Genomic DNA, 14,678 nt, shown 5'->3' on the forward strand with positions numbered 1-14,678 from the left:
GCGCTGAAACCCTCACTGACCTCCACCTTGGCCCGCCGTGCGAGTGCGATCGGCCGTCGGCCTGCGATCTCGCCTTTGGCGTGGGAGTCTTGCCTCTTTTCCTGGAGTAGATAGCCTAAGTGCCATTGGGGCTCGCTCGCTCGTATTAGACCAGCCACTCCCGGATTCAGACGGTCTATCTTGAACGCCACTTGCCTTTGCCTGGTCTATACGCTTCCTGGAACTGAAATACAATCTCTGGTCGAGATAAAAATCGCGCATAGGAGAACTTGGACTTGAACTGCACAACCGGCCTGCCTCAAAATTTACAGTGTTCAACTCTTAATAATTACAACTGGAGTAGATCAGATCATTACAGATGGCATTATCATTTCAGGAAGCTGCACAGAGCAAGCAAACGGCGGGAAACAAACAACGAGATGCATACATAGCATGCCCTGGTTTCAAAATATGGTCAGAGCATGGAAGCAACGTACTGTACTGCGTGACCAAGCTGATCTACTGCTGGTCTCAGCAGACAGCCAAGATGCCATGGCTGGACAGGGTTAAGCGGCACTGTCGGTGTGACTTGGCTCAACCTCACCACAGAAATGGCCCAAATATTAACCTTGGACTTACGACAGCCCAAGGCTGTAGATTCCAGCGATGCGCTCGTCCTCAGAGGACAGCCGGTCCTCGACCTCCGCGTCGGTGAAGGTGAGAGCTCTCTGCAACTTTTTGGGGCTGAAAACCTCTGTATCAACCGTGTACACGGCTTTAACGGGGCGGTGATCGGATAGCCTCATGTCAACCGTCTCATAGGACAATAACCTCATTCCCTTGCCGTACGAAAGAATTCGGTCGCACCTACAGAGGTAGTGGAGAAAATTTTCTGTTAGCACACACCACAACAACTTTGAGGTTTCTTTGAGGTTTATTATCTCCGACATCTTCATGGAGAGTGTAGTGAATCATGTAAAAGAAACAAGAAGTGTTCTTTCACAACCAACTTATGCGGGCCAAGTTAATATGTTCTAGTGGCAGTAGTTCATGTGTGGTGATCAGATTGCATACCATGAAGGTGTCCTTCTCCCAGATTTTGGCTCATCACTTGTGTACTTCTTCGAGTTAAACCGGTACTTGTATGTTGGAGGAAAGCTGATAACTCCTTCAGTCCACCCATCAAATAAACGTCCTTTCCTCAGTTCTCTTCTTAGCTATCATACAGGGGGAAAAAAGGTGAGCTGGAATATATGGAGAGGTATTTCACTATATGCTACCAAAGTTTACCTGGTCTTTCTCAAACAATCCATTCCAGTCGTGGTTGGAGATAAATTCATGTGTTTTTTCGTATGATAAGTTGATCCTATAATTCAGATCCCCTAGCCAGAATATCCTTCTGAAACAATACTAAATATTAGATGTCTATAAAGTTTTATGTCGCAAGGCAAACTCATGCGGTGCTTAACAACAATAAACTAGAATTTCCTACAGGTAAAGGTAAAATTTTCAGCGTGTATGAAGTGCAAACATATGATTTTCTGTGACAGTGATATGACTTCATGATTTGCTCCTTTCGCCTCCAAATATTTAAGTCTATACCAATACAAAAAGCACTAGTTTGCTGGAACCAAACGTCCTCAATCATCCATCTACTTTCAATCTACTGACTCATGTTTTTCATTGGACCCTAGAAATTCGGCCTCAAATGCACACTAACTCTCATAATGTATCTTCTTAAATTTGCAACACTAATTGCGGAATAACTAATCAACTTGGCAGTATCAGCGTTTTACTAGATTGCTCCATGGTAAACACCAAGGATATAAGGACTTCGATGGTTTTCTTGAATTACTTCCGACTATGTATTATGTGTTCTGCGAATTTTATGATTATAATTAATTTATTTGACTGTCATAGTCAAGGTTTTCAGATTCACCATTCTATCAAGCGATTCTATGACTTTACTATCCATATTGATTGGACCGATTCTACGATCCTGGTTAGCAGAATCTATGATTTTAAGATTCTATTGGTTATTTTCCTATGATTTGCCATCATACCATAGGGGTTTCGGCCCGATTTAAAATAGTGATTCTGACAACCTCCGTTATACTAGTGTTTAACGCCGCATGATCCAGGTAAGAGGCCATGAAAGCTTGGCACGCCCAAATTTTATTTGAAGGAAAACTGTAAGGGAGACCCCTACAGCATAAATAGGAATCCAAATTCGCGTTTGTGAGGACTTGAACCAATGTGGTGGGAATGTACATTCACTCGCCCAACCAACTAATTTGGTGCACCCAAATTAAGTGTGTGCATGCTTCAGCAATCAAATTACCAATCCCTTGTCTACACCGGAGTCTATATTTAGTTTTTTAGCCAAACCATCCACATGGTGTACATCTAGTATATCTAAAAGAACATCTTGATCTGAATGTAATAAATTATCCAAGAGCTCACCATGATGACAACCAGTTTAGGTCACATGGGAACTTCAGGAAGTTGGAGGGTAGCATATAATTCTTGAAAGAAAAAAAATATATTTTTTACTTACTCGTGGTCATATATTGTCTTAGGCGTGCTCACTCTGGAATTAAATACTGTCCTTCGATGGATCTCTTGCACATCCGCATTCCTTTTTTGTTCATCTCCTTCCTTTTCTCCAGAGGTCAGGTGACAACAAAGAAAGCAGAAGTGTGTCTGATATATCGACATACTTACTGCTATTGATCCCTGGAGCATGTTGAAGTAAGAAAAATTAGCACAGCAGTTCATAATCCTTTTTTTACAGGGAACACTTCATAATCAATACTAAAACATACTTTTTTTTTAGAAAAGGAGGATCTCCCCCGGCCTTTACCAAGACATACTGATGTAAGGTAAATACAAATGATATGATACTGGTCAAGATGAAATGCATTCGGTGTAAACAAGAATGCACTCCTTTCCTTGCAGTATTTGGGTAGGTGGTAAAAACATATGAATCAGTGAAGGAATAAAATTGTCCTAATGTCTAATAAATTCAAAATGCATGCCATAAGTACATGCATTTTGGAACTCAGTTTATGCAACAATGTAAGTGAGAGTGATGTCATCTATAGAAACTTACCTTGTTACCAATGTACCCCATAGCACCTACACCTACAGTTGATACTTTCACATTCTGAATGCGCTTTCGCAGGCTCCTTCGTACCCATATTGTGAGAAATACTCCGACCATCTGCTTGCTTATTATCCTAACAAAGTATGGTCTTTTTCCTTTAGCTACCACACTTTCAATGTTTAAACCATGAAGTGCACTATCCTCGGGAAAAGCACAGGAATCTTCATTAACTGATTTGAAAGACAAATATGTTTTCAGTGCCTTCCCGGAAGCAAACGGTTGTGTGCTGTCTGGAAGACATTGAGCCAACATATCCAATGGTTGTTCTGGCCAAATCATTCCAAGCCTCTCCGAGTGACTGAGTGTCTTGGTTAACATCTTTTGGTTGATCGGCTCTTCCAAAAGAGAGGTGTAATCTTTAAAACTTACTATGTTATGGGATCTATTGAAAGTCTTCATTGAAGGCAACTTGCTGAAGTTATCAGCCTGTAGAATAGATTCGTCAGGAGCAGAAGTGGAGTGTTCAAGTCTGTTGCTATGACTATCATCATCATCAACAACAACTAAATCTTGTTCGTTCCATGGGTGCACTTCCCCACCACTTTCGCTGTCAGACTCGCTATTAAGTTCATCTTCCATTGCAAGAGCGTCATCAGATGGCTTGAACCTTGATGGAGATGGAGGATCACTGTGACTTTTATATTTTGGTTTATCTGGACTAATCTTATTCAGTGTTTCACGAATGATATGCTCCCACATGGAAGCAGGACGGTTGTCTTCCGCACCAAATATATTCCCAGCATTTAATGGAACAACTTCTTGAAATCTGAAATGTAAAAAGAATCTCATAATATGAAACAAGGTAGTGCTAATCTTAGTACATTCAAAATAAAATTAAGACCAGGTGATCAAACTCATAGGAGCACATATCATTTGGAGTTAAAGTGATAGCTCATGGCTTGATATTCTTTGTATTCAGTAACATGGGAGGTTCAGTTCTCAGAAATATAACGGGAGGTTCAACAAGTTACCCAAGAACATATATGTCAGCCGGCTCCTTCATATCCAACCATTCTTGAATATCCAAATCTTGAGGTGGAAGTTTGCCTGCAACATTCCAAGTTCCTACGCAGACCCTGAATATTAAACCCAACAGACTATAAGAAAAGACAGTAACAGAAAAAACATAGTACTCTCTCCGATCCAAAAAAAGTGTCGTGGCTGAAGTAAAGCCATGACACTTTATTTGGATCGGAGGGAGTAGATGGTACTGCTTTGAAGTCCTGCTACAAGGCAAGACAGATATCTGAACGAAAAGTGAGCAGTTATTTAACTTAACTTATACTATAACATAAGAAAAACAAACAGTTAAAAATTTGAGGTCTAGAAAATGCGAAATTTAAGGAGCATAGATCCATACCTCAGTTCCTTGACATCGATATACTGAGCACGAAGAGTCTCTGACTTGCGCCTTCTATTAAGACCGTATGGAACACCCTCCATTTGGCTATCTGCAGTATTGATAAGTTGTGTCACCACATAAGAAAAGCTATGTGCGCCTTTTCGAGAACAAGACTCTGCGGTGTGCCAACGGAGGTCCAGAGATAGGTCTTGTAAAAAATTGGTGAAAGGGTGTACAAGTATATATTTGCAGTATTTTTGCCAGCAGTAGTACTTTAATTCACACCGAGTCCATAATAACAAAGCAAATATTCACAGGCAGATTCAAAATGTACACTATGGAAATACTAAGGCGATGATTCAAGGGGAAAACAGTCACAAGCGGAAGAAGATTCAACATCAATTAAGTTTGCATGCAGCTATTAGTCACTAAGGTGGCCTATTTAATTCCAAGCCTAATTTTCATGTGCATATTTCTTTGGTACAACCAACAGTGCAACAATCATCTTCTGTAGTTCAAATAGTTCATTTGAAAACTAAGACATATGCTAGCAGACAACATGATAATAATTTACAAAAAGCATTGGATTACCAGTAGTCTGGGCACCCAATCCACGCATTCTCCGGTCCTGATCATATCGCTGGCGTTCCCATCCGCACATCTCTGCGCCAATATAATTATATATAAAAAAAACTATTAGACTTTGGTTGAAGCTAGCTATGGACAGGGGTGCGTGGAAGCTTGCTATCCATGTGCCAGAGCCATGAGTTGGTTGCGAGATCTTATGGGTTTCACCTCTAGCCTACCCCAACTTGTTTGGGACTAAAGGCTTTGTTGTTGTTGTTGTTGTAGACTTTGGTTGACCATATCAACATGCAAACCTGAAGTCGAGAAAAGAAAGCGACCAAAGAGGCATGGACAACAGAATTTGCATGCATCCTCTTTTAAAAGTAGTATTTTGCTTTCTGCAACCTGCCTCACGTTGCAACTATGTTCTTGCAATACAATTAGAGCTTGATTTCCTTACTTGTTCCTTTTTTTTTTATCATTCGAACTTGACTAGGAAAACTATTGAATCTGCTCAAACTTCATTTTTAGAGTAGTTTTTTACTCTTAGATAACGGAGGGTCCGTTTATTTTAGTGTATTCCAAGAAAGCGAAGGAATATACCGAGAACGGGAATTGGCTTAGGAGTTACGAAGCCAACACCAGAATGGACAAAACAGAAGGAGGAGACATTTGGAAATTCCTCGAAATCCACCGCCCTCCCACTAGTATTTGTTTTCTGGCCTGGAAGACAAGGGACGTACCGCCGAACTAAATGGATCAGGTGGTGGTTGAAAAGAATGAACCTGCCCCCACAGCCACAAACAACTCCTTTCTGGCAGAAAGAAATGGGCCGGGGAGGAAAATTAACGATGAAGAGCAGAAGCAGCGACGAACAGTGTGGAGTCTGGACTGGGATGAATCCGACCCGGATGCATTGGCCCATTCACTGAATTTGACGTCGAATTTGGATTTGTTAATTTGGGGATGGGGCCAAGCCAAATGAATGATAGCTTGATGGCGGGGGGCAGGTAGGCAGTTCATGGCGGAGGGGGCGGAAGGGAGCGGAGGGGATCGTGCACCTTCGTACTCGGAGTCGCTGTCGGCCTCGTCGGCGGTGTCGCCCTCGTCGGCGCTGAAGTCGGAGTCCGGCGACCGGATGTTGAGCCACTTGCGCAGCACCGTCTTGGGCCACAGCTGCGGAATCCAAGCCGAAGCGGATCAAATAGTACGTTACAGTCAGTCAGAGAAAACGAATTGAATAATAGCCTCAAACCGCCCGACCGATGATCCACAGTCCAACAAATATAAGGAACGAACGAGGGAGCACCTGGTTCTGCTTCTTGGCCTTGCGGCGCGCCTCCGGGTCGGCGCCGGGGTGGGCCGCCGCCGTCTCCGAGTCCCCGAGGCGGGACAATGGCGGCCGAGGCGCCGGCGCGCTCCGCGTGGCCCGCGTGGGCGGGTACGAGTGCCTGGCCGCCATCCGCGCGCTCGCGCCCCGGCGGTCCCTTGCTTGGCCTTGGCTTAAGAAGGCGACGCCACGCAACAGCTAGTTAGAACCGCGGCCGTACTAGTCAGTGGAAACCTCTTGTGCTGCGCTGCGCGTTCCCTCTCCTTTCCTCTTGAGTAACAGGGGACAGACATGCTAGCGAGCGAATGGCGGGTCGGATTTATGCGCCTGGCTTCGGCTTTGGCTTTGGCTTTGGCTTTGGCTTGGCTCGAGCTGGCTGGCGGTGGACCGGACCGGAACCGAACCACTTCGTCAGTTATTAGTCTGTCAGTCTCTCTAGTAGGAGTAGTAGAGTAGATCTAGCCAGCCAGCCCGGTGGGTCGGGGTTGGACTCGCACTCGGTCAGAGTCAGAGAGGTCGCACGCGCGGCGACGTCCGGTCCGTGCTAGGCTAGGCTAGGCCGGGGTAGCTCCGCTGTTGGCCGGGCCCCGCTGGGTCAGTGGGAAAAGGTGCCCTATCGCCTAGCAGTACGCTAGCGTTCTTTCTGCCGACCTCATCTACGCTCCGCTCGGCTCGGCTACAGCTACGTCCACCCACCTCGCATCGCAAGGCCCTCCTCCTTATCCCGTTCACCGAGCGAGGAGTGCGAATCCTACTACTACTCCTGAGCAGACAAAGGAACCTGCCTGCTTGCTGGCTACGCCAAACTGTAGCTTTCCTCCCTCCACAATCCATCCATCCATCCACACCGCCTTTTTCTCTCCACGCGAAAACCCTGTACTATCTCCCACCGCGTCCTCCCGTCGCTCTTGTAGCCATTAGGGCGCCACACTCTTTGATCCCGTTCCATTTAACCCGTCCATCCTCGCGCGCCGACTAGCTGTCCGTGCTGCTTCGATCTTCTTTGAAAAGGATTCCGCCCCCTCGGTCTGGCCTGTGCTCGTGCTCGTGGACGTACGAGGCATGGGCTGTTGTAACGATCGTCCATGACTCCTCCGGATGCAACGTTGTCGAGGGCGACATCTTTCCAAACCTGCACTGCACGCCTACAGTTTGCGCGCATGTCCGATGGCTCTTCCTCCTGTGCTTTGACGTCGAGCCCGGCCGGTCTGATTTGATTTTTGTTTTGTTTTACTGTTGCCGCTTGCTTTGACACGTCTGTTCTCGGATGGATCCGGCGACCTATGTGTGTACCGTCTCGCTAGGCCGTCGCGCCACCAGCAGAGACTCATACTACCACGAACCAGTGTCTCAGTGGCGGCAGACGAGCTTTGTCTCCTTTTTTGACTTTTCCTATTTGACATAGGAGCACACAGTAAGTGCTATATATGCTCAAAGCAAGAGATTTCCTGAGAGCTCCATCGGCCGATCCGCCACTTTACGTGCGGGCTTGGTTGCCAAGTCTACTCGGCGCTGGGGCCTGCGAAAATTTTAATACCGCAGCACGCCCACCTTGTGATCCATAGCTTATTATTACTTTGCCTAGTAGAGTAATAATGATGTGAAAAGTGTGTGTGCATGGTCCCTCGAGCACAAATCACCATCTCCCCGATAATCATCGGTGCCCTCGACAGTAGGCAACAAGGCGGCCAACCAACCAACAGATAAGGAAATCCCCCAAATTGACCCGAACTAGAACTCGTCCATCGCCATAATGGACTCACTCAGCTGTCGTGTACACCAATGACCTGGCCTACACTAGTTTATTTGCCACGTAACCACTGGGTTGTTGCAGGTGTATCCAAGGCTAACAATTTGTATTCTTCCAACAGCTACGTACGACTGACATACTAGTTTTTTTATACCAAGGCAGCTATCTGGAAATATTTTCTAAATTCTAAGGCAGGCAATGATTCAGGCCTTTAAAAGATTATCCCTAACCCTTTTTGTTTGGTATTAGGTCCAGACGATGATCGACCTTGACTGCTATCCCAGACACGACACTCCACTTGTGCCAGGTTCATTGCAAGTACAAAGGAGCTTTATGACACATGGTGCATCACACTGAGATGTTTCTACGTAGTACGTTTTATAATGAATCTCGTTAACTTTGTGTTGCATCCAGGCGTCAGCGACCAAGCAAATGTCGCCGTCGTCCATTAGTTAAACAACCATTGCTTGATTGAACTATGCGACGCGAAGCTTAGCACCACTGTGTTCTGGCATCTGCTCACATAACAGAGTTGTTGTGCAGGAGCGGGTAGCTGGCACTGGTCAGTGCTAGTTCGAGCGCGAAACACGGCTGCCATGAGCCATCTCATGCTACTATTCTTATTGGCAGTTCCATTTTGTTGCGTATATGGTCCGAGGAGAATATTAGTTTTTCTATCTTCTTATCATAATTATAACAAATGTACTTATTATAAAACGCATCGTACAACCTACTTCGTAGCGAACCCTAAGTCTGGCCGGTCGGAGGCAATAGATTCCAATTAAAACCATCATGCCACCTTTTTTTCTTTTTCTTTTCTCTCATCTGGAAGGAAGGAAGGAAGGAAGGAGACAGACCATGTTCTCTGTTGTACTAGGCATCTTGTATTAAAAAAAGGTTTAGGTGCGGTTTTATGCAACCGAAACCGCGCCGGTTCTCAGTATGCACTGATGGTGCATGCATAGTCCTCATAATGCTTTGCACATGAAAGCTGGCTGCATTATTGGGAACCTGACATGTCGCACTGTGTGAATGCACTTCCTTCACCTGAAAATCTAGCTCTTGTTTGCTAGCAGTAGGCTTCGCTGCCCCGCCCGATTGATGCTGACCAAGAGTTGTACTTACTTAACGCCGTCTCGAAAGAAAAGAAAAAGATGTACTTAACGCGGAGCCAATATATATACGAGGGCGAATATGGGCACTCATTTTTTTTCTTCGTTCACCGACTGTGTAAAATTTCTCATCTCACTCAGCGTATCGACAGAGATGAGACACCCATACATGGTGAGAGGGGGCAATCCCATGCACGCATGCCTCCATCTTTTTCCTTGTTCCTTCCAGGGCCTGTCTTTCCTACTGCTTCGTGTCTCCAAATTTATCCATCATTTGGCTGGCGTTGGACGGCGACGCGTGACCTGGGCGAGTGGACACGGCGCGCTGGGCCACCTGCCGGTGCCTGTCCGTCCAATGGAGCCTTCCAGCCGGCCGGGGAACGCACGGTCTCTGGCCACCATTTCCACACGTACACGCCGGTGCGCAAACAATTCCAGCCGACCATACAGTACAGAATATCCCCACATTTATTTACGGACATGTCCAGACCCGAAAGCGGCCGAGATTCAGTTGTCCATCCAGGCAATGAACGCCTCTAAGGGCCAGTTCTTTTGGGTGATTCTACCAGAATCGCCCCCCTCCCCAACTTCTTTCAAAATCACCACTTCATATGTTTTTTTACAATCCTAGCTAATTAGACCTTAACTAGATAGGATTGTAAAAAACATATGAAGTGGCGATTCTGGGAGAAGCTGGGGAGGGGGGTGATTCTGGAAGAATCGCCGAAAAGAACTGGCCCTAAGTTTCCAAGACCCAAATTCATGCAGGCCATGCATGATGCATGTAATTAAAGTAAAAATCATTTTTTTCAAAAAGAGGTTAGGCCCTGGTCTTTGCATCAAAACGATGCATACGGCCAAAATATCAATAAACAGCAAAATGTTCTACAAAAGTCTTCAGGTCTCAAAAGTAAAGAAGCTCACAAAGAGCAAAAATATCATGACAAGATAGCCACAACCGGCAGGTAAAAATATAAGATAGGAAACTAAACACCTATTCTATTACATGACCGTCATCCAAATCGGTTGAAGATATCCCAAGATACCGTCTTCCAACGTATAGATTCAGTAACCAAATGCCCCTGACCTCCGTCGGAGTGATAGCGACCACATACGGATGAGCGTAGTGGTCCGAAAGATAACATGCAAGAAATGAATTTTTGTTATTGTGTTAAAAACCAAATCGTTTCTGCAGTTCCAGACTGCCCATAATAAAACACATACTCCTACACGGATATGTCTCGCAGTGTCGGAATCTAACCCATCTAATCACGTCCCAAATAACGTGTTGATGGTATTCGGAGGAGTAATATTAAAAGCTAAGTGCACTGTCCGCCACAATTTTTTTGCCAAGGGACAATCGAGAAAGAGGTGTTTGATGGATTCGTCCTTATCACAGAAACTACATCTTGTAGATCATGTCTAATTGTGTTTTGCCAGATTATTCTTAGTTAGAATGACTTGTTTATGTACAAACCACATAAACACTTTTATTTTCAAAGGCACTTTGACATTTCACACATGTTTCGAACGAGGAATAGCACTAGAGTTGATAACATCCAAAATACATGGATTTAACCAAGAACTCTCCATTCTTTGTCAGTTTCCAGCTCAGTCGATCGGGTTGTTGAGAAAGGTGGACCTCCATCAATCTACGTACTAAGTGGAGCCAAGCTTTCCAACGATTTCCCGTTAGGTCCTCCTGAATTGGATATCCAGATGATTGGATTGTAATACTGTTGCAACGTAGGTTTCTCTTCGCTGCACAATATTATAAGGAGATGGATATTGGAGTGCAAGGGGGGTCTCCCCTAGCCATGTGTCCTCCCATAACCTCGTGGTAGTACCATTTCCAACTACAAATTTTGTCCTGTTGAAAAAGACTGATTTCACTCTCACCAGTCCTTTCCAAAAAGGCGAACCAGTCGGCCTCACCGTCACCTGGGATAATGTTTAGGAATTAAGGTACTTCTTCCGTAGGATTTGGGCCCACGTGGTGTGCGTCTCTACAGATAGCTTAAACAACCACTTGCTGATTAAACACCTGTTCTTCACCTCTAAGTTTTCAATGCTGAGACCCCCTTGGTCTTTCGATCTGCAAATGATATCCCATTTAGCGAGTCTCTATTTTCATTTTAATTCATCACTATGCCAGAAGAAGCGCGATCGATAGAAGTCTAGCCTTTTTCGGACTCCAACTGGTACCTCAAAAAAGGACAAGAGAAACATCGGCATACTCGTAAGAACCGAATTAATGAGAATTAATCGGCCTCCGTATGACATAAGCTTGCCCTTACAGCAGCTTAGTTTCTTTTCAAATCGATACTCAATGCACTTCCATTCTTTGTTAGAAAGCTTGCGATGGCAAATTGGTATACCCAAATACGTGAAGGGTAAAGATCCCAATTCGCATCCGAATAATTGTTTGTAAGCATCTTGTTCATCTTTAGCTCTTCCAAAGCAGAACAATTCACTTTTATGGAAGTTAATCTTTAACCCCAATAATTGTTCAAACATGCATAACACAAGCTTCATGTTTCTTGCTTTTTCCAAATCATGCTCCATGAAGATGATAGTATCATCAGCGTACTGAAGGATCGACCCTCCCCCATCCACTAAATGCGGAACTAGGCCACCTACTTGGACGTCATCCTTAGCCCTTCCTATTAGGATTGTCAACATGTCAACCACTATGTTGAAAAGAATCGGTGACATCAGGTCACCTTGCCTCAGGCCTTTGTGTGTCTGAAAGTAATGACCTATGTCGTCATTCACTTTGATACCAACACTTCCTTTTTGCGTGAAAGAATCAACTTGGTTTCTCCAGGCCTGATCAAATCCTTTCGTGCGAAATGCCTGCTGAAGGAATGTCCATTTTACTTTATTGTACGCTTTTTCAAAATCCACTTTGAAACCCACCCCATCTAGTTTTTTTGTGTGGGTCTCATGGAGCGTTTCATGTAGAACTACAACCCCTTCTAGGATGTTTCTATCGGGCATGAACGCGGTTTGGGAAGGCTGCACCACGGTATGCATAATCTGCGTAAGCCTATTAGTCCCACCTTAGTGCAAATTTTAAAGCTGACATTAAGAAGACATATTGGCCTGAACTGTTCAATCCGCATGGCCTCTGTTTTCTTAGGAAGCAAAGTGATTTTTTCGTAATTTAAGTGAGACAACTGTAACTGTCTACAGAATAAATCATGGAACAACGGGATCAAGTCCCCCTTAATAATGTGCCAGCACTTCTTATAAAACTCCGCTGGAAAACCATCCGGGCCTGGAGATTTATTATTCTTCATTTGTGATATAGCCTCAAACACTTCTTTCTCCGAAAATGGGGCGGCCAAAATATCGTTCTCATCCGCAGCAAACTGAGGCACATCCTCTATCCTAGACTCATCCAAGGATATGAAATTATCCTCTATAGGCCCAAACAGCTGCTTATAGTAGTTCGTGATATATAATTTTAAGTTTTCCTGCCGTAAAATCGTCCCCTCATCTTGCTCGAGCTGAAAAATTCTCTTCTTTCGATGTTTGCCATTCGCAATCATGTGGAAAAATTGAGTGTTATCATCCCCTTGGATGATTTTACGGACTTTCGCACGCAATGCGTGTCGTGGATCTAAGACTGACAGTAGAATGGGGGTAGGTATGAGGAGGCAAGATCCTAGCTATGGAGTAGTTGTATACACGAGTTTTACGAGTTCAGGCCCTTCTTGGAGGAAGTAACAACCCTATGTCTGGGTGCCCTGAGGCGGTCGACTGGATTATACGTGTGTGTGTGTTTACAAAAGTGCGAACCCCTGTCCCAGAGGAGGGGGGTGGCTTATATAGAGTGCGCCAGGACCCCAGCTCCCCTCCGTTACACAGGGTTCAATGTTCATAAAGGTGGGGCGTTACTGGTAACGTCTACAATAAAGTGTTATAAATGCCCATAATGCTATGGTTTAAGTCGCGACCGTTGCAGAGTGGAGGGCTTCTCGTCTTCTGGTGGTCGAGTGTCTTCAAGGTGGTCGAGTGTCTTCAAGGAAGTCGAGTGAGCACATCTTCATGGTCGAGTGGATGATATTTTCTCTTCGACTGCTTCTGATTCTTTGTAAAGATGTCCTCGGGGAGGGTATGCTGGACAGGTCCATGACCCTACCCTAGGTACATAGCTTCATCATTAGCCCCCGAATGGATCAGGGTTCTAATGAGGAAGGGGTTGAGAACACTTCCGACACACTCTTTGTGCTATGAATATGCCTTGTCCTGAAACAATGAGTTGAGGAGACGACGTCGATTCCTTTCTCAGTCGCCTTGGTCCATTTTTGGTTGTTGTCGAGTGAACTTTCATGGTTGAATTCCGAATGATGATGTAGAGGGTGTTTGTCTTTAGTCTGACAGGTTGTTCCGCTCTCCGCGGATCTCGCGGGATTCGAATTTTGGGAAGCGTGCCAGACGGGAGGAAACGAGGTCATCGGGATGGATTAGGTAAGTCTCCTCGATCCCCGCACGACCTTTTTCGCCACGTACTGCGCGCGCGACTGTTGTGGGATTTGTTTAGATCGCTTGGGTCCACTAGTCAGCCACTCGGCGGAAGGTCTTATAAAAGGTCTCGGGCCAGGCCTCTGCTCCGCACGCCACCATTCTCTCTTCTCTTTCTCCCGATCTCTCCGGCACTCTCGCTTCCGCCTCGTCGCCGGACCTCCGCTCGAGCTCGATCTGCCACCATGGGGAAGGATAAGACGGCGGTGCTGGAACACGCGAAGAAGGCGACCGCGAAGGCGAAGGGCAAGCGGACCAGCCGGCACGGATCCTCGTCGAGGTCCGGCCTGCCGGTGGGCTGGATCCAGGGCGACTGGATCCGCTCGGCAATCACGCAGGACGACCTCGACGACCTGGTGGAGGGGGGATTGATCCCCCACAAGTCGGCTCGGCTCCCGAGGGACGAAACTGAGCCGCAGCCTAGAGAGGGTGAGTGTGTCCTCCTAGCAACCCACATAGATCGCAGATTCTCGCTGCCTCCCCACCCTTTCTTTCGAGGTTTTTTGAACTTCTTCGGGGCTCAGCTCCACCATTTCACTCCGAACACCATAGTCTATCTGGCCGCTTTCATGTCCATGTGCGAAAACTTCTTGGGCTGTCGACCGCACTGGGGGCTTTTCAAACACATCTTCACTTGTCGTTCCCAGTCGGTCAAAAAGGCCAAGTCGAGTGACGAGAGGACGCGGGTGATCCAGATGTGCAGTGGTCTGGGGATCCAGATGAGGAGCAAGAGTACTTTCCCAGCGATGATCCTTCCTAACTCGGTCCGGGGCTGGCAGTCGACTTGGTTTTACTGCAAGGATCAGCCAACCCCTGGCCAGTCAAGTGGACTTCCTCCTTTCTCCTTGGCTCGAGTGGAGAAGCCTGCTCCCCTGAAGGTAGTTCCAGAAGAGAAGGCACAG

At 45.9% G+C, this 14,678-nt stretch overlaps 1 protein-coding gene across 1 annotated transcript; it reads right to left on the reverse strand.

Annotated features, from left to right (window-relative positions):
• Positions 1 to 260: 260 nt before the first annotated feature.
• On the reverse strand, positions 261 to 6,691 carry LOC125544335 (type IV inositol polyphosphate 5-phosphatase 3-like). Its single transcript, XM_048707982.1, has 10 exons — positions 6,364 to 6,691; positions 6,116 to 6,230; positions 5,079 to 5,150; positions 4,506 to 4,596; positions 4,117 to 4,221; positions 3,092 to 3,911; positions 2,537 to 2,715; positions 1,270 to 1,378; positions 1,054 to 1,196; positions 261 to 846 (listed from the first exon to the last, which is right to left on the reverse strand). The coding sequence occupies exons 1-10, from the start codon at positions 6,514 to 6,516 to the stop codon at positions 615 to 617; spliced, it is 2,019 nt and encodes a 672-aa protein (XP_048563939.1). The 5' UTR covers positions 6,517 to 6,691; the 3' UTR covers positions 261 to 614.
• Between the last annotated feature and the right edge of the window lie 7,987 nt (positions 6,692 to 14,678).

Source organism: Triticum urartu, chromosome 3 (assembly GCF_003073215.2).
Source record: "Triticum urartu cultivar G1812 chromosome 3, Tu2.1, whole genome shotgun sequence".
Classification (NCBI taxonomy): Eukaryota; Viridiplantae; Streptophyta; class Magnoliopsida; order Poales; family Poaceae; genus Triticum; species Triticum urartu.

What these genes read in the sequence shown, in the direction of transcription:
- LOC125544335 (XM_048707982.1), bottom strand. Translation starts at nt 6,516, where the DNA reads ATGGCGGCCAGGCACTCGTACCCGCCCACGCGGGCCACGCGGAGCGCG. An exon ending in TGGGGTACATTGGTAACAAG is followed by an intron (nt 2,716 to 3,091) that starts GTAAGTTTCTAT and finishes AACATGCTCCAG; the next exon opens with GGATCAATAGCAGTAAGTAT. An exon ending in AAGACAATATATGACCACGA is followed by an intron (nt 1,379 to 2,536) that starts GTAAGTAAAAAA and finishes GTATTGTTTCAG; the next exon opens with AAGGATATTCTGGCTAGGGG.